We start from the raw sequence: 19,579 nt of genomic DNA on the forward strand, positions 1-19,579 counted from the left end.
TTAAAGGTGCGGCCTTTGACTATTTTCTACATATGCCATGGGGTTGGGCATTTGAACAGAAAGTGTCAGCTAAGTTCAAATGCCCGGCCTATTCCCTGCCCCTCCCCCCCCCCCCCTAGCGGCTTAACATTGACACGTGCATTACACGCACGTTTTCCAAGATTGAGCTCACCCCCCCCCCCCCCCAACCTCGTAGTGCAGGGCAATCAGGACCCACACCCTACCCCCACTTCATGGACACTTCCCACCTCTTTGATCTTGCGTACCGGACAAATTAGGGGCGAGTCCAGAAGATTAAGAAACAGGACGCTGTAGCAGTCGGCACAACAGCTTTAATAAAGAAGAGTGGCTTTACAGCAAGGAGCCCAAGTTTGATTAATTCACATTCTTTCATGCAATCAGAAGCCAAGGAAAGTTTCCCGTTGACGTGATTGGTTTAAATCTACACGAAAATGTAAAATGTCAATGAATTAAAAGTGGTCACACTTTTGGGCTACTTGCTGCAAGGCTTTCTGCAATCTGCTAGGAATTATTGTAATTTCTTCTTGTATTTCTGAGAAATCGGAGCAGCTTTTACTGTTCAAATTGGTCTTGCTTCCAGGTTTCACGATGCTTCTAGTTACAGTAAAAACCCGCGTATAAGAATCTAGGTTTTTTCAAGTTAGCCTAAACAGGTTCTTATATAAATGGTATTTAGGGTAAAATTAGGCTAACTAGGTTCTTAACTTTTGTTCAAGAAAAAAGTAGAATTGTTAAATGATCTGGTCTTTAATGTCCAATAACAGTATTCTTGGAGGCTTCGGTAAGCGAAATACTGTACTATTTTAATCTGATTCTGTTAAAATCAAACCTATACTGTAACCTTCACTGTATATTTTTGAGAAGATTTTTTAATTTTATATTTTTGAGAAGATTATTTTTTTAAGAACCTGTTTTAGAATTTTAGCCTAAAATGGTTCTTATGTGAAGGGTGCTTAAAAATGAAATTTTAGCCTAACAGGTACTTAAATGTTAGGTTCTTATACGCGGGTTTTTACTGTATCACATTATTTAAGAACTTCCTGTCTATGTCTATACGTGGGTACTATTATTACACAACGACGCTGGAGGTGCATTGGATATGTCATTCGAAAGGAAAATGAATCCATCACAAAGACGGCACTACTGGACATCCGAGGCAAGGCTACACGAGGTGATAAACTGGGGAACTTGGATTCGCCTATTTCTTCACTAAGAAAATGGGATGTGCATCACCAGAACTAGGAATCACAAACACAAAACAGCGGGTTGGGACTGTGAATTGGACAAAAAATGGGCTGGGAAATAGAATTTAGGTACCTTAATTTAAGCTGGGAATGAATGAATGAAATACTTTATTATAGTGTCAAGGTATTTGGCTTTAAAAAACTAAATGAGAGTTCACTTCAGCGATTTTGTTATCACTTCAAGTGGGATCAAGTTTTAAGTGTCCCCGAATAGAACTTTTCAAGTACTACTTTTTTGTTGAGGTTTCTTTCGATTTGACAGCATATTCCCATGCAAAATCAAGATGTTAGCATTCGATCTGGTTCCCTTTTAGCCATGAACTATTCATTAAAATCACACAGCACTGTATGAGAAACAGTTTAATGACAGCAACTGCACCTATTTTCACATAATTATCTTCTTTGCACCAAGTAGCAAATAAGCCCTAATAACAGCAACAGTAACAAAAACAACAAAAAATGCCTTTATATTCACAGCGCTAAAATAAACAACAGCAACAACGACAAAAAAACTGCCTTCATTTACACTGAGATTAAATAATAAAAAATTTATTTCTGTAAATAAAACGGTAAATAGAAAGTGAAATTCATTTTGCAAAATATTTTCATAGTTCTCTGTCACTGCTTGGAAAAGTATTCTCCACTCTTCTTAGTATCTGGGACAATCTGGAAGAAAATGCAAAGTAGAGTTTTTAGTATGGCAAGAAGACCTTGGTTCAAAAACCTTGTCTTCACATGTGTGCATACCAGAGCCAGCAAACAGAAACAAAAAATAATTAATTTTATACGAAAACTTAAAACAAGTAAAGCCATCAATGCCCACACATCTGCAGGTCTGGAAAAATCTTCTTTTGAGACTGTGAATACCATATTTTGGCTTTAATAGGGTTAGGTGTTAAAGGAGCTATGTCATGGACAACGCATCTTGAAAAAATTGGCAAGTTTTTCAAGTTTGTCGATCGTAATCCGTTTTTATCTTAGTCAGTCGAAACCATCCTTGTTTATTTTTGCGTTTTTTTACTCCTTTGTTGTTTTTTCTTTGTTAGACAACTATTATTTTGAGGTTTCCTTCAATTTGAAAGAAATCAGAAAAAATGACTTAGCCGTCCCTCAATAAATCGCCCTTTTTGGTGAAAATCTTTGAAATAATTATAGTTCACACTGTGTTTGTCCCATTTTAAAGAGAAAATGTCTAGCAGGGATGTGGCCAAGGGGCGGCTGCCAGCTTATTTCATCGGCTGAAAGAAAACTTAAGTCATCCGAGTGAAATTTCACATGAAAACAAAGACTAAGGCAAACTGTTAGAGCTGCCAAGGTCAGAAAAGCCAGCTGGGCTTGTTGATAAGCTGGCTTAGTGTTTTCTCAGTTCACATCCCTGGTCTACACAACTAAAATTAACAAAAATACTTAACACTCACTGTGTCATTTCCTGGGCGCCATCCCGCAGGGCAAACTGAAATTGATGTGTAGAGAAAGAAAATTAACTTAAGGTATAAATCATACAATTCTCAGCATTTTAACATTTGGAAAAGTTTCACATTTGAAGAGAGAAATTACACGTCAGTTGACCGTGCATCACTTCTTTGATCATGCCCTAGTCCCAACAGTTGCTTTCTCTAGTTTTTTACTCTCAAAACTGTCATAAGAGTTGCACGATCATTTAATTTTACCAGGAAAACCCAAGCTCAGGCTTGAGTTTGCCGACAAAGGGTTCTGTAATGGCCTATGTTCCACCTGGAGTAAACCACAAATTCTATGAGAGCACACAAGTCAATAATGCCCAGCATACAAGAGATTTGCCGACAAACGACACTGAAAGGTTTGAACTGTCCTCAGTTCTTTTTTATCATTTATGTACTTGTTATTATGGCTTTTTCTAAACATCCAAATGATTAGTGTAAAGCCTAAGAGCTACAGTTCACAGAATAATGTGCAAAAACCCTGGCCGCAGATCCAGAGCTTTAGGTAAGTGGGGGCCCCAATCATCTAGACTCTGGAATAAGGGGGGAGGGGGGCACTCTCTAATAATTTTTCTCGGCACTTCAGGCCTTAGTGGTGGGGCCCCGGCCCCTCCCTTAGATCCACCACTGCTATAAGTAACATGCAAGTTACACAACCTGCAGCAAGGTTACCAAACGAGAATGTCTTTCTTACCTTCTCCATGTTGATCTGTGAATTGGAAAGCTTGTACCAAACGTAGAACCTCATCTACCGACCTTCCTACTGGTAAGTCGTTAACTGTGATCTGCCGGAGGATTCCTTTGTCGTCAATTATAAATAAACCTCTGTTTAAAACAAAGATACATATAATTATGTCAAACTTCCAAGTAACTTCTTGGTATCTGGAGCATGACAAATGTACATGTACATCAAGGAGGTTTGCAAAGTATTGCTACTCCCAGCCCTCTAAAAACATGTCGAATACAGTGGGCAGCATAACAGTGTGAACTCAGTTGCAAACAGTTAACTTCAGGCACATCCTTGTACTCAATCAGTGTCTTCATTCCCCTTGACCAGTGATTGAGAAACGAGAGACCCTGGAAAGTTCCGATTTGAAGTCCGAAAATATCGGAGGTATGCGAATGCTTCAGGGTGCAAAAATTGCTAACTGCAGCCACATTTTGAAACTAAGGTTGTTCTGCCCATGAAACAGATGCTAGACATCTAACCCAGGTTGCCTCTGTACCCTCAGCGACAGGGAATGACAAGGATCAGAAGGAAATGAACAAATTTTATTACCTCAGTGCGACACCTTGATCTTCTAACAAAACGCCATAGTCCTTGGAAATTTGCTTTGTTAAATCCGAAAGAAGAGGAATTTCCATCCGTCCAATTCCTCCCTTCTTGCGTGGAACATTGGTCCTAAAGAATGGAAAGATGTAAGACACAAATTACGCAAGGTTGAAGAGATGCAGGTGGGAAAGTGAAGCCACTGGCATTATTTTCTACACCTTCTCATATTAACTGGAGTGGGAAGTTAAAGAACCCACACTGCATTTTTCAATAGCAGTACTAGTAGGAGATGACCATAGCTCCTAGAGTTAATGATCTGACTGTTGATATAAATTAACCATATATTTTTGGGGTTGGGTGAGTAAAAAAAATATCAAAATGGACTGATATCTGCTGGCAGGCAGGGCTTTCAAAACAACCCTGCACCTGCCAGAACTCCGGCAGGAATTCTGTTGTTAACTGCCAGCTAAAATTCATGCAGCTCTCTTATGTTGATGTCTGATTATGAACATAAATTTTTCGAATGGAATGACAACGTTACCATTATAAAAACACATTTAAGTTGAAGGATTACAACAAAAGATAAGCAGTCTTACCAAGCTAAATGTGAATATTGCGAATCAACAGAACAAGCGATGACCTCACAGTTAATCGCACGGAACTCCTTAACTCGGTCGCTGAAAGCAATGATCTCTGTCGGACAAACAAATGTGCTAGAAGAGAAAAAAATTCAACAGTTATGAGATCAAGATGTGAGTGAGTGATTACTTGTTGAAAAAGCAGTTGTGACCATAAATATACACTATACAGTTAAACGTATACACATTTAAAATAAAGTGACAATCTAACGAGCCTTCTGATTGGTTTAAACAGCGTGCTTTATGAGAGTATACAGCACGCTGCTTACGAGTGCTCTCGTCATCTTTTACTGTTTGCGTGTGCGTGCAGCTTGTGGATCATTTCAAATCTCGCTGTTTTGGCAAACCGAGGAGAATTTTCAAGGTTTGAGTGGTTCAGCTCTATCAAAAATTAATGATAAGACCTCAAGTAGTGCTAAACGTGCTTTAATTTAAAAAAATTCAGACGCGTTTTTGAAAAAAAAAGAATTTGTAGATCAAAAGATTTTGACGCCGTCGCGTACGATGCGTCACGCCATTCTGCACGCGCATCCTGAGATTAAATCTTGTTTAAATCCAATTTCTCTAAAGTTTTAAGTAAAACTTTATTATAAAACAAATAAAAAAGCCTCGGCCTGCTTTGTTCTGTTATAAAGCACTCAAGGAAGTGACGATAGCACTCAAGAAGTAAGGAGAAACACTCGCCTGCGGCTCGTGTTTCACCCTACACTTCTTTCGTGCTCTCGTCACTTCCTTGCGTGCTTTATAACAGAACAAAGCACGGCCAAGGCTTTTTTATTTGTTAAACATGTAGTCTGATTGTGTATTTAAAGTGATTTTTCAATGTGGAGAACTAAAATAAACTGTTAATTTTACTATGTGTATTTGCTTTAACATGCACCAAGTTTGGCTACATTTATGCTAGAAAAAGGGAGTGGAGTGGACAGTTACACTTAAAAATAGTCCAGTGAATTTTTTTTATTTAATATACACTAGTTAGTCTATTTTTTATTTAATATATTGTATGTCTTATTTATAGTTCGCACACATAAAAAAACCTAACCAAAAAAATATTATGCAAGCACAACAATTAACTGCATGTGCCAAATTTCAGGGTGAACGATAGACGCAAATTACCAGTTATAAATATAGTCTCACTGATATAATACAATACACTTTTTTATCTTGCCAGTTCAAAGGCCAACATTAAAAATTACCACCATTTACACCTAAATGGTTTTAAAATACCTTATGATTATAATAAGAGAGGTGTAGAAGTTTATATTAAAAGCATGCAATCTCAATATTTCTAAACACATGTAAAATAATATTAGTATATGACTGTTTTCCAACTTGAAAAATGCTAACTGTTTTTTCTTCATTTCAAACCTAAAAAATATAGCGTATATGAATTATTCAGGTCACTTATAATAAATGTCAAAGAACAAAATCAAGGCAAGAAAAATCAGGCAACATTATTAGTTGCGTGCCTGGCAAGATTACCTAATGTTCCAACTACATGTACCTAATTACATTGTAATAATTCAACACTTTTCAGATATTAGTCAATACGCCAGTTGATTAAACCATTAACAGGTCCAGAATCATTATTATGCAAAAAGACAAAGGATTTCTGCACATAACAATATCAGACATACAAAGTATTGCAATTACACAACTGAAACCAGTCAAGTTTGTACTGAGTTGTATGCATGTATTCATTCGGCAATTTGACCATGCTTAAAGTTCAATGGATCAATTAAGTTCTGTGATAATAAAAGAACTCAATTCTAGGCTAAAAAAAATTCTGGATTCTTGTTTTCTGACCTATTAAGAGAGTTCCAGACAGACTCCTCCTTATTTTCAGGTCTATAGTTTGAAATTGTAAATGAAGCTGACATACAATTGTTTGACACAAAATAGGAACATTTTGGGAACTCCAAGAAAAGTCAGGCTTGTACCACAAAAGTCCCAAAAACATTTCCAAATGCCAAAGACATCCTTAGATCGCAAATTGTAACCCTAAAAGCTCCCTGCACCTCTCTGTTACTATAATTGTACCACAATACCCCTGTCCCCTTCCCCCATGACCAGGTCATGCTGTCATTCGAATAATACAGTAGTTCACAAAAATAATAGAAATTCTCAGAAATTTATAAACCCGACTTAAAAACAAACAAACAGATACTTAAGCTACAGCGAGGAAAGATATACAAAATTTTTTTTCGTACAAAGTTTAAAATGAAACAGGTCAAAACCTCATATCCTTTCTTTTTCAATTGCAACAATTTCAGATGTTTTGCACAAACTCCAGTAAATTTTACATATTGTGTGGTTCCAGAAAATATCCATACCCCCACCACGGAGGAAATTGGAAATTCCAGGGGGGTGGGGGGGTCAAGGGCCCAGGAAATTTAGAAAAGGAGGGGGGTTGCCAGTGGAATTATGTTTCCAGACGGTCAAGTTTGATGCAGTGCAAACTAGTTTCAAAAATCGTTTCTTACCTACTCTACAAGTGTTTTACATAGCAAAAATAGCACTCTGGGTTCTTGATTCACAATCGCTTTACATTTAAAACGGGTTTTCTTTCTCCTGAAAGCACACTGAAAGCAAATAATTTCACTGAAATCCTCCATGTTCGTTCGTCCGCCATTACTTGTTACCAGTCCCCCGAAACTTGTCACGTGGTTTGACCGAAAGGCACTGGTGTCAAGGGTTGCTTGTTTCACGTTCGATCATAGTTAGTAGTTCTACTAACTATGGTTTGATCAACGGAAAATCGTCCTTGTTTGTGAAAAGTTTCATGTTTATTAGCGATGAAAATAGTGTAATGATGTCAGAAACTCGAGATTAACATGGTTTTGTTATTTCTGGTTATTTGTTTGTAATTTTCCTGTTAAATTTTGCTTTCTCAGCGAGCATTAGCGATTTTGCGATCACGTTTACGGTGAATGTTTATGGTTTATATCAACACTTCAAATCCGTGTTCTGATACATTTTAATAGCGGTTTTCTAAAGCGATTGGAATGAAAAGGGATGGATGGTTATACAACAAGGTAATTTGACAAGTGACTACCAGATATTTTGTTTGTTTACTTTTGAGGAAATTTCTTATTTTGTCTTCAGCAGTACATGTAACGTATGTATCGTTCTAACATATCTTCCGATCGATCAGTTATACACTGTAACTGTTTACAAGAGAGGTGGCCTAAAATTTAGAGCATTGTACAATTTATCTTTTTTTCCAGAGGGGCTGGGGGGTACGCAATATACTTTTGGAAATTCCGGAGGGGTGGGGGGGTTTATTTTTCTTAACAAAAACGGAAATTCCAGAGAGGTGGGGGGTCTTACGTGAAATACCCTCCGTGGTGGGGGTATGGATATTTTCTGGAACCACACATTTCCATATTTTTTTACAAAAATATTTCCATGGCACAGTCGCAATCAATTTATTGTATTTTTGTAAGTTTGCCATTTCAATAAATTTATGGTAATTGATAGGGAGATCAAAGAGCACTTAGGCAGAAAGGCAAAAAACAAAGATGAGGATTGCCGTATAGTGATTATACACCTGTGATATTCCCATAAAACAAAACATCAAGCCTTTACACAGCTGCTGGCAAAGTATTTTAACCCTCTAACTTAAGATGAAGCAAATCCCACTGTATATATTTGTGTTCTTTTGTGTATATTCTAAATGAGATTCAAAAGAAATTTTATCTGATCCATTATGGAAGAAAATAATCAGGTTATTTTTCTGCACCTTGGGGCATGTCATTTATTCACCAGGGAATAAATCTCATATTTCAATTAGCCAGAAAATAATCCTGTCCCAAGACAGTTAGGAAATGGATACAACAAATTATTAAATATTAAATATTTTGTTTTTCCTTCTTTTAAGTGCAAATTAAACAATTAAAAATCTACTTGAAGAGAGGTAAAAAAAAAACTTTGGTCGGTGATGAAATGTTCTCTGGCCAATATTACATTGAAAAAAATTTCCATTTTAACCGCATCAAACAAATGTCGCTTATTTTTGTACTGATAAAATTTCCTTTTCAAATTCAGTAGTTGTGATGTTAATGTCCTAGTCTCAAAGTCTAAAATAAATTTACACCTTGAGTTCAATTCGCCCACTCTTCGGAACTTCAATAGTTACTAATTTACTATACAGGAAAAATAAAACAATAACTAAATTAACAACACGAACGGTTAAACATAAATATCTGTCGCAGTTTCCTTTTCCCTACATGAAATTCTCAAAATCGTGTAGTACATAAAACGTCGGCCGTTGCAGTTCCATAATTAATGTTGACAAAGTTTGCTTTGGGAGATAAAAAGTGTTTTGATAAATATCAAAGTTTGAGAATCTAAACGACCTACCGGTAATAGACCCAATATCTTGCATAAATATTTATATCAAGAACAACTCTTTGAATAGACAAGCTTGAGAATACAATTTATCGTCCAGGTGATTTTCAATTTTAGTAAACAACGAACTAAAACATCGGTCAAATTTTCCGTAAAAGAGCCAGCTAGATTTACGTTACATAATAGCCAGTAGACAACGCTTTGTTTACATCAAACGCCGAAACTTGAATAAACTGCAGCTGTGCATTTCAAGCCGTTTGAAATCCAGATTGTGAAGAAGCGAAAATTCTCGTCTGCATTAACACCGGAAAAACTAAAACTCCTTCAGTTAAAGTGCAAATTTCTTCTATTTCTAAGAAGACTCCACTTTGACAATTTACGAAAAGACGCAACCAAATTTCAAAGCTCGATAAATAACTACCTTAATTACCATTTAAAATCTGGTACCGATCGTTCGACAGTCCAAGGTGTCAAAAAATTACGCAAGCAAAATCCACACCATGGCCAATTTTTCTCACATAGGTTACTAGAAAAATATAAATTACTAAAACTGCAGAAACGTTTCAGAGCAACGGGAAATGGGCTATATGGCATGTAAGTATTAAATTCACTTTCCTGAATTGTGGTGACATAACACACGTACACTGTCACAAACTTCTAAGAAATAATGGAAGCGCTTAGCTCTACTTACAAATCGAGGGGATAGAAGAACAGAACCACATATTTTCCTGCAAATAAACAGAAGGCAGTTAGAAAAATCTACTGTACTGCAGTACAAGCATTTCAATAATATTTCATCATACCTTTGTAGTCCGACAATTTGAGATCGATGAATTCGCCGTACGTATTCACCGCAGTGCCAGAGAATGGCGGTGCTGGCTTCTGAATGAAAGCTTTACTCATGATCGAGCTGCAAAAAAGAGGAAAATAGGGCTTAGAAAACCTGAAAAAGGCTAGTTTCTCAGATGATATTTGTTGACATACAGAGCTTACCCGTTTGAAGAGCGAAATCGTAGTTTACCCAAAACGAACGCAAATGTCCAAATGAAGAAATAAACCCACGTGAAAAATTTATTTGGAGCAAACTGGGACTCAGTTCCCCTCGCCAATGTACGAGAACGAGGCACGACGCTTTCATCTCCCAGGAGACAACGGGAAAATTGGTTTTATAAGGAGTTTATTACGTACTTAGCCTATGTTATCTTTAGAACAACGGGAAATGTGTGTTATTAGGATTAAGACATAACACACGTACATACTTCTAGGAATACCTGGAAGTTAAATGAATCAGCAGATTTCAAATTGTTGCAGCGAGCTCAACTTCTGGGACAATATTTGCCATATTTTCCCAGTTGGGGCAGTGGGTGGGGGCAGGAGCCCATTACCACCCTGGTGGGGGGTACCATTTACAGAAAAAAATGTTTTGCATATTTTTTTTACAAAAGGATGTGCTGGAGAGGCTCATTTTCACAACAATAACCAAAAGCTATTTTTGCTACTGGGATGTTTAGCTATATACACTGTAATTAAATCTAGAGCGAGATATAATATGTTCATCCTATCTTTAGGAACTCTGATCTTTGCCTGGGGCAATATAACAGGATATGTAAAAAATAGGAATCTGTGATATTGTATTCACTGTTAAAATGCCAATTCCATTTCATTTTTATTTTTTTATCACAGATATCGAGATATTGCTAAGTCATTCAAAGAATAGAAGTAATTTACAGATGTTCATTAATGAACCTCCATATTGAAAAGGGTCAACAAAACCTGATTCTAAAAAAATCCGTAAATCCAATTTTTTTTACAGGCCTTGGTTTATAAATTAAAATAATTACAAAATGAAACCAATAATATATTGACATGTACATATAGTTCAATCTTTGACACTTCCTTCTATTGAGCTTGACATCTTCAAGTAGAAATTTTCAAGCTTTTATTGTAATGCACTAAAGATAAGCATTGCATGAATATAAATTGAAGAAAATGAGCTGTCAAATTATAAAGAGAAAAGCAGATCTTGTTTTATTATTGCAGTACAAAAGGCTGTCAAAATGTAAATATTTTTACAGTGTTCAAACTACAGTAGAACCCCGGTAACTCGAACTCGGATAACTCAAACAACCCCGCTAACTCGAACAAACTTGCATTTCCCTTGGATTTGATCCCACTTTTCAGTCATTTTTACTCGGTTAACTCATTGAGACTCGGATAACTCGAAAACCCCGCTAACTCGAACTAAATTTTGTTTCCCTTGATAGAAATTTGGGTCAAATTTACCTAGATAACTCGAATTCCGGTTCTTGCACCTCGCCACAGTTGCCTTTTGATTAGAGCAACGAACAGATCATGCATTTGAAAACAAGTTTTCACTCCTAATATGATCGTGCTAGCGTTTCTAACGAGATAAAATCAATTTGCACTGTACTGTTTACCGAAGTGCTGAAAAATCAGTAAACTACCAATTTTTAACTTGGCAAATTAAATTTCCAATCGACCCCGATAACTCGAAACCCCGATAACCCAAATTAGTAGAAACTCAGCTGTGTTCTATCGGAAATCCGCGAATCTGATTGGTTCTCCCACTGATTTCTATTCGCCGATAGAAAACAGTCGCGCGCAAGAGTAGCTCTTTAAGCGGTAAATTTTCTTGATTTTTGTCTTTAAAGTGCACAATATTGTAGGTTTTGGACTGCAATCCTTTAGAGTTTCTACTAAAACAATTAGACTACTCGCCCTCGTTTTCTATGAGCGATAGTCAACTCGGCTGCGCCTCGTTGACTATTTGCTCATAGAAAACTCGGGCTCGTAGTCTAATTGTTAATTGTTTTCCGTTTCCCTTCAGAGTTCGAGTTATCAGGGTTCTACTGTATATATATTTACTGTGCTTAGATATCTAGTCTCACGACACTTGGTGTCTTCATATGCCCTACCATATAGATTTAAGGTGTGTGAAACAATAGAACCTGCTTTTTGCATGTTTCATACTCTGATAATACATAGCTTTTAAGCCAATCAGAGGGCATGGATAATCCAAACCTTATTATAATTCTAATAAGTTGAGTGGTATACATTTTAAAGTGAAATTAAATTAAATTACAATCAATAATCAATAAATTTAATCCTTTTTTGTCAGGGTTAACTGTCATTGTAACCTCGCAGCTGGAAAGGCGGCTCATTTTTGAGAGATTTTATTGCGCGAATTGCGAGACATGGGAGCTTCACGCTCGACATGACAGTCGCGCGTTATCCCGCGCTGCGCGCATTATACAGCGGAAATTTCGCAAAATAATCCGCCTTTGAAAATATCGACAAATACCCGTGGCGTGCTTTTAAAAAAATAAAAAGGTATGGCAATTTTGTTTAAAAAGGGCGTTATCTATATCGACCTATATCGTATATCCAAATTGAGCGCTGATGTTATGTAACGAGTGACATAAACTACCAAAATTTTCTTCAAACACACCACGTCTCAAAGGGCGGATGAAAACAATAAACGAAAATTTACATATGATTTTCATTTTCTTAGACAGAAATGATTCACAAACGAGAATATACTCAACTCTGCAAATTCTCTATTGTACCACTTCTTGTATTGTGCTTATATTTACATTGAAATAAAAGACGTCTGGTCCTCAAGTGTTGATTCAAAGGAAACGGGAATTTAACAACACTATTTGTAGGTTTACTGAACATTAAACTTCCTAAAGGAACTGTTATCTTATTACGATTTTATCAAGGATATGAATTTTCCTGATTTCTTCGCGGATAGACGTGAAAAACAGCAATTTTAGCAATTTTAAGTTATGGTTTTTGTGTACACAAAACAACAACCGGCACTTTAGAAAAGCTAATAAAATTCCTCAGACACACTTATTGTTTTTAATTCGATTGTTTATGGAGGGGAAACCTGAAATCGCTGATAGAGTACTTATTAAACACTTAAAACCCATTTCATTGCCTTATTAGCAGAACTGTACAAGGTTTTAGATAACTCGCATTCGAATGCAGAAAAGCCGGTTTACTCACCTTGAAATTGAAAATGTTCTGCGAGCGAACTCGTGCAGAGGTGCAGCACTTCGAGCTTGATGTAGATTTACTTTGGGGCACAAAGTACGGAGGATTTGTGGAGCGATTCTTCGCGTTACGAGCGAAAATCCTGCAGCAGACATCTAGAACAGCACAATTTTTTTCGGCAAGTCACAACAAACGTGGAACGAGGAACGTGAAATCACCCGCTCGAGTTGCAGTTTATGCCTTATATTGAGCCCGCGTTACATCAGCGCTTGTTTTATCCTCGTGGAAAGGACTTCTGGAATCTTCTGGAACACAGTACACCGGAGGAAAATGCGCGGTTGAGATTTCAGTGATTGAAAGTTTTTCTAGAAAGTTACTGAAGTAGTGTTCACTTAAAATACCGTTCAACCGTGCGACTAACAAACCGTTAAAGGTTTTATTTCAATTTCAAGTTTTTTTGTTAACTTGAAATGTTTTGAAACAGTTTACATGTAAGTTCAGCCCGGCAATACGTCACAAGTGCAAATAAAATCGATTGAAACTACGTACAGTGCAAAATTAAAATCAATTATATTAAAAAATATTTTTTTATATGTATCCTGGTTTCTGCTACCCTGGGTGCCAGAGGGTTTTTTTTTCGGCGACAAAGAGCGGCGAACTGCCGCGATCGTTTGTAGGTTTCTGCGACAGGAAGCATCCAAGAATACTGCTACTCCCATTGGCTGGTAGCTCTCGGTTAGAGCATTGTAGGCTCCCCTCTCCCTTAGTCCCCATACCATCCCCACCCACCGCTTTATTTTGTCGGGTTGCGCTTACAGTCCGCCGGTGACTATTTGTACACATTAGTGCAGAGAGGCATCGTAAGAGCAAAACGTCTTGGCTAAGAAAACTTTGAACACAAATACCCTGTCCGACACTCAAACTTGAGTCCGGAGCCCAACGGATCAGAGGTCAACTCGCTGACTATAGGTATACTGCGCGTTCCACACACTCGAGGTTTACAAGACCTCACTTTGACGCCATCTTGCATCGACAGGTTAAAAAAAAAGGATTACTAAGCTCCATAAACCTCCTTGCAAAATTTACTAAAGGGACACTTTCTTGACGACTTATAAAGCACCGGCAAACGAGGAAGTATTATCAAGGAAACTTTGTTTCCTAGAATTGTTTACTTGGCACACAGCCTGCGAGCGTCATCTATTTCCTTTGTTACGAGGAAAAGAGACCGTCCTTTTTCTGCGTGAGGAAATTGGAGACGGCTGCACGAAGGCTGTTCCGCTGTTGGCGCATGTGAAAGAGGAAACATTCGTTACAGAAGCAAACTGTTGCTGAAAAAAACCCAGCCTGTTTTTTTTTTTCTCGGAAACAATTGCTTCCGCAACAAATTTGCGTATCCCGCGCAAGCAGTAAATATTTTGGAAAATGTTTCCACAACGATGTTCAGTAACAATGTTTTCTCGCTTGCAAAGAACTGTACAGTGAAATTTCGAAAGGGATTTGTAAATTTGCTTTTCTGTTATTTCGGCAAGGGACTCTATTGTGATGTTATAAAGAGGGTACAAAACATTATTCGCCTTTAAAAAAATTACAAGTGCTAGCGCAATAAGACAAACTATTTTTGTAGTATAACGTTTCAGGTAAAGTCCGCGTTGGAGCTTAGTAGCACATCAACCCGGCGCTTATTTACGGTTTCCTTTGCATGAAGCGACTTGGAGTATTTCTACTCCACCCTGGATGGGAGGTTAGTATATCGCAGGGTTAACCCCCCAACCAGCCTAGCAATTTTATCTGCCAGTACCCAAGTACCGTATTTATTCGAATAAGCGCCCTGGGCGCTTATTAAATTTTTGGATCTTGAGAGTGGGCGCTTATTCGAGGTGGGCGCTTATTAAATTTTTACTATTTTTAAATATGTATAATTCAAAACGTGAAGATGAGCCAAAGCTGAATTTTAACAGTCCATTGAAAGTTTCTGTAAAATACTTAAGAAAACTCGGTATTCGGGGTAGTCTCGCAGTAGTACTTAGTCAATTTCAATAATAATCAACACTCTTCTTGTTCCCTCCTTTAGGGGATTTAGGGGTGGGCGCTTATTCGAGGCTGGGCGCTTATTAACTTTTCCTACCTTCAGGGTGGGCGCTTATTTGAGGTGGGCGCTTATTCGAGGTTGGGCGCTTGATGGAATAAATACGGTATACACCTGAATGGAGAGATGCACTGTGAAAGTAAAGTGTCTTGCACAAGAAGACACCACAATAACCCCCGCAAGGGCTTGAAATCCTTTTAAAAGCTCGAAGCAAGTATCCCCTCTTTCTTGCTCTGATCATGACGTGCGGGACCTTGGAGCTACAAGGGTGACAAGATGCATATTTGGTGCTTTCGCTGTCACTCAAAAAGAGAATACAGTGGTCGAAAGAAAAGAAAAGCTTGCAAGAAACTTGCTGCCATTGAGAAAATTTTATTTAAACATATCAAATTCAAATATTTAATTACACATAGCTGTAGTACTATAGATTACGCCAACAAAACTTATACAAAGCAGAGATTTCAGAGAAATGTACATTTATCATTTCAAGTTAAAAGGTGCATGTATTTGTTTCCGTCCACTTGGGGGGAGGGAGGGGAGGAGGTGGGGGATTGATAACTCTGGTAGTTCACTTCAAACCCAAATGAAAAATGAATATTTTTTTCTCTATAAATAAACAATCAGTGATTGTGGTGAAATAGTAATCACTTCTTGAAATTATTTTCGTCTTATCGGTTTTGTAAAGCAAGCAAATATCATCACAATTTTATTGAAGCTTTTCAAATCAAGTCCTCAACATTGAATTCATTAGAAAGGGCGAAGAGATCTTGCTTAATTACGCATTATGATAACAATTTATAAAGCCTGCATTTCATTCATAAATTGCTCTAATTAATTTACATGGGGTATTTTTAATTTGAACTTTTATAGTTATACCTATATAACTTTTTATTAATTATTGTTTTTTAATTTCCATCTCTTTTAAGCGGTAAATTCCTCACACAATTTTGTCGAAAGAACTTTTCTAATTTGCTTATGAATGTAATAACCATGCTAGCAAAATGTCAATTACCTCAGAAACCAATCAGAATTCGAAGAAACTTGCAACCAGTAGCAAGCGCGGGAAAATCGTAATGTTGACAAACGCGGGAAAACTTGTAATTGGTGACAAGCGCGGGAAAAAATTGCAACTGATGACAAGCGCGGGAAAACTTGCAACTGGTGACAAGCGCGGGAAAACTTGCAACTGGTGACAAGCGCGGGAAAACTTGCAACTGGTGACAAGCGCGGGAAAACTTGTACCTGGTCGCAAGCGCGGGAAAACGTGTGACTGACTGTAAACGCGGGAAAACTCCCCCGTAACGGTTCTTTTCTAACTGGGTTACATTCATTACAGAAGTTTTTTAACCAATTATTACTAAGCTAAGCATACGCATTAAATAAAGAAATTGCGTTTTTACAAATTATTTGAAAAGAGAAGTAAAATCCAAGATAACTGATATCTTTGATTGCAAAAATCCAAAACTTCATTTACCGTACTTAACTGTAAGATTCGATTTGCCCAATAACAAAACTTAGCTGTGCCCTAAACTTTATCTGCAATGAAATAATTACTCGTCTTGTCGCAAAAGTAATTTCGTGCTTTTCTTGTTTTTATAAATTAATTTTACATATCTTATACCAAGAGTCCCCAAAAGATAATATTTATCACCAGAAGTGGGTCTTGGAAATAACATATTGTCCATTTTAATTTATTAATTCATTATTTTAGGTAAATAAAGTTATTCGTTTAGGTTAACCCTAAATTTAATTGTGATTAGTAAATAAATAATATTTTTAACCTATTAATCAAATGGCTTTTTCTCAATTTCATAATCTTTCTTTTTGTAAGAGAATGTATTTTTAAAAGGCTGCCGTCTATAAAGCAACCTTACGTTTAACCTAAATCAAGCATAAAAAGACGGATTCAAGACAATTTATAACTGAGGAAGCTAGTGAAATATGTTGGAAAGGCCGCAATTGTCTGAGTGAATTTTTGTGCGGGCTATTCGTTCTAATTTTTTCGAAATTGCCGTCAACATATCATACCTGCGTATACAATCACATTAATAGTTTTCCATAATCGGTAGCTTGGCAATGCGGAAGCGCAGAAGATTTTGTTTATCAGTGAAAAAGTTTTAAGTCGTTCTTCAACCAATATTAATATTAATATTAGCCTTAGTGCAAAGGCGGCTTCCTTCGCACTTTTAATTCTTTTCCCTGCTCGAATGACGGGTGGTTCGACCCAAAAACGTCCATACTGAAGACAGAAAGGGGAGGCAAGGAACTCCTGTATAAAAGTTACGTTGATAATCGTTGGATATTTTTAAAAACCTCTAAAGGGTACCAGAATCTCGTTTAATGGGCATCGCGTGAACCAAAACTAAAACAAAACTACTTCCTCAATCTTGTCACTTTTTTTCGGCATAACTCTTACGATGATCATGTCAGATTTAAAAACCCTAAATAGTAAGCCACGGATTTAAAACCCTAGGGTAGAACGGTCAGTCCTATTTTCCTCTATATGGGAGTCCCCCGGCACAACACGAATATCTGTAGAGCTATGTCATCTAAATGGAATCTTATGGTCGAATCTCAGAAGTTTCAACCTCGGTCCTCGAACGCAGGCTATCTCTTCTTTTCCTCCCTTTGTCGGTTCGCGAAGAGGAAAAGGAGAGAGAGCCTGAGTTCAAGGTGGAGAAGTCTTTCCATTCGAGTCGGTAAAGCTAGCGAATTTGAGAGATGCCTGTTTACCAAGGCTTTGCCAGTATCTATTGGGCAAATTTCAAGGCCCGTTTTTTGCAGTGCGGACAGTGTTGATAACTTGTTACCATAGTGATTCAACAGTCAATCAAGAGGCCGGAAGTGAAGTGCAGGAAGCGAGAGAGTCCTCAAGGTTCGGCGGCAACGAGAAACTTAGCCATCAATGGGAGGTCGAGATCCTCGGCGAAGCCGCCTCCTGCAAGTTAATATACGAAGTTAGTAATCAATAATGGCTATTTATTTTTAAGCTCCACCACATTGAAGCCTATAATGCCAGCTGCACTCCTACAAGTGAATTGCAATGCGAGTAATGCGAGTCATTGTCGCCTCTCGATAATTTTTTCAATAACTTCAGACAACTTTGTATTGGTTTTCCCAGCAGCCGTTGTTTTGGACATCACGCAACACATCTCGACAGGAGATCCGTCGTCACGTTGGTCACGCAACGATTCTCGACACTTTGTGGAAAGGATTATTGCGAGACATGTAATGACTGGGTTTACGCAAAAGTTACTAAAGAAGGCTCAGGAGGCGCAAAGTTGCTGGCTGCTAGGCCGTCTAGCAAACTATGAAAAAAAAAACCGATCTAGCCTCAAGAACACGTTACAGAAAAACTGGGCTTGATATTCTTACAGAAATCCAAATCTCCTCGTGGGTCTTTTAACAGCGTAACTTCTATTATGCTTGCGGAAAAAAGCCTTAAGGTCAATGAAGGACAAACGAAAAAGGTTGGTAAGAAAATAAATAATAACGGCTTTCATTTTTAATGATTTAACTAGCAGTTCTCCTTACTAATTTACATACATTTCTTCGTTTGCTCGTTCGGAGAATTTGGCGGTACATCAAGACCAGGACCCGGGGGGGGGGGGTTACTCCCTATAGTGGACGGGGATGCTCCGCTCGTATGGGGTGCCATTTTAGGCGGTAGGTATATAGAAGGGTAGGGATTCCACGAGTTGTAGTATATAAAAAAGTAGGGAAAACTGTCATTTTGGTAATTTAAAGGACCACTCGAAATATATCGAACAGACCCATCGAAAGGTCGATACATTTAAAGGGAACCTCGGCTGTAAAACAGTTCTGCCCCAAAAAATAAGTTTACTACAGTCTTAAACCGTTTTGGTTGTTAAAAGTCGCGGATTCGTTTTGTCATTCCAATACTAGGCCTTTGATTTGTCAATTTTTGTGCTTTTAAATTTTCCGCGCGCCGCCATTTTGGGTTTTGTAGGCCGTTATTGTAAGCAAGCACAAGTTCTTCTGTGTGAAACAAATGTGTGAAATGCGCAACGCAATGGCGTCATCATGAGTTCCAAAATGGCGCCGCACGGGAAATTTAAACGCCAAAATCTTTTCCGTTTATGGTTGTACCAAAAATAACTTTTCCCTTGTCCGGTAAAATTTGTTATTTAGGCATTATTATTTCAAACAACTCATCGTCAACTTGCCTCAAGAGCAAAGGTCCCCTTTTAGTATTATTAGGCGTTTGTCAAGTGAAAAATGAAGAAAAAAGACGAAGTACAATACAATACAATACTAAACAAGTTTAATGTCCATACGTGGGACGAGGTCTCCCTCAATGTCCGAGCCAGAGGGCTCATGTATAAAACGTAGGACTTAAAACTAGTGGTAACCACAGGTTAGAAAGTGCGGGCCTCGATGAAGTTAAGAGAAGGTACTGAAGGGAAGTGTTTTTAAATCACTGGACAAAAGAAAATTATTCCGAGTAAGGTCGAGTAACGCGTCAC

The 19,579-nt window shown here is 37.7% G+C and overlaps 2 protein-coding genes across 3 annotated transcripts in view; both read right to left on the bottom strand.

Annotated features, from left to right (window-relative positions):
• Positions 1-1,610: 1,610 nt before the first annotated feature.
• On the bottom strand, positions 1,611-13,239 carry LOC144639409 (peroxiredoxin-1-like). 2 transcript variants are annotated; one of them, XM_078498728.1, is made up of 8 exons: positions 13,019-13,239; positions 9,790-9,896; positions 9,678-9,714; positions 4,595-4,711; positions 4,005-4,127; positions 3,420-3,550; positions 2,684-2,718; positions 1,611-1,931 (listed from the first exon to the last, which is right to left on the bottom strand). In XM_078498728.1, exons 1-8 carry the CDS (start codon positions 13,159-13,161, stop codon positions 1,884-1,886), a joined length of 741 nt encoding a protein of 246 aa, XP_078354854.1. In that variant the 5' UTR covers positions 13,162-13,239; the 3' UTR covers positions 1,611-1,883. The 2 variants fall into 2 exon arrangements, with proteins under 2 accessions (XP_078354854.1, XP_078354855.1); XM_078498729.1 differs by lacking the exon at positions 13,019-13,239 and adding an exon at positions 9,980-10,103.
• A 2,214-nt stretch (positions 13,240-15,453) lies between these two features.
• Positions 15,454-19,579, bottom strand: part of LOC144639390 (1-phosphatidylinositol 4,5-bisphosphate phosphodiesterase delta-4-like) — a 30,336-nt gene continuing 26,210 nt past the window's right edge. Inside the window, 1 exon segment of the mRNA XM_078498703.1 lies at positions 15,454-18,030. Coding sequence (XP_078354829.1) covers positions 17,995-18,030 — 36 coding nt within the window. The 3' untranslated portion in view covers positions 15,454-17,994.

The sequence above is a fragment of the Oculina patagonica genome, chromosome 14 (genome assembly GCF_052425735.1).
Source record: "Oculina patagonica isolate OP01 chromosome 14, crgOcupat, whole genome shotgun sequence".
Lineage (NCBI taxonomy): Eukaryota > Metazoa > Cnidaria > Anthozoa > Scleractinia > Oculinidae > Oculina > Oculina patagonica.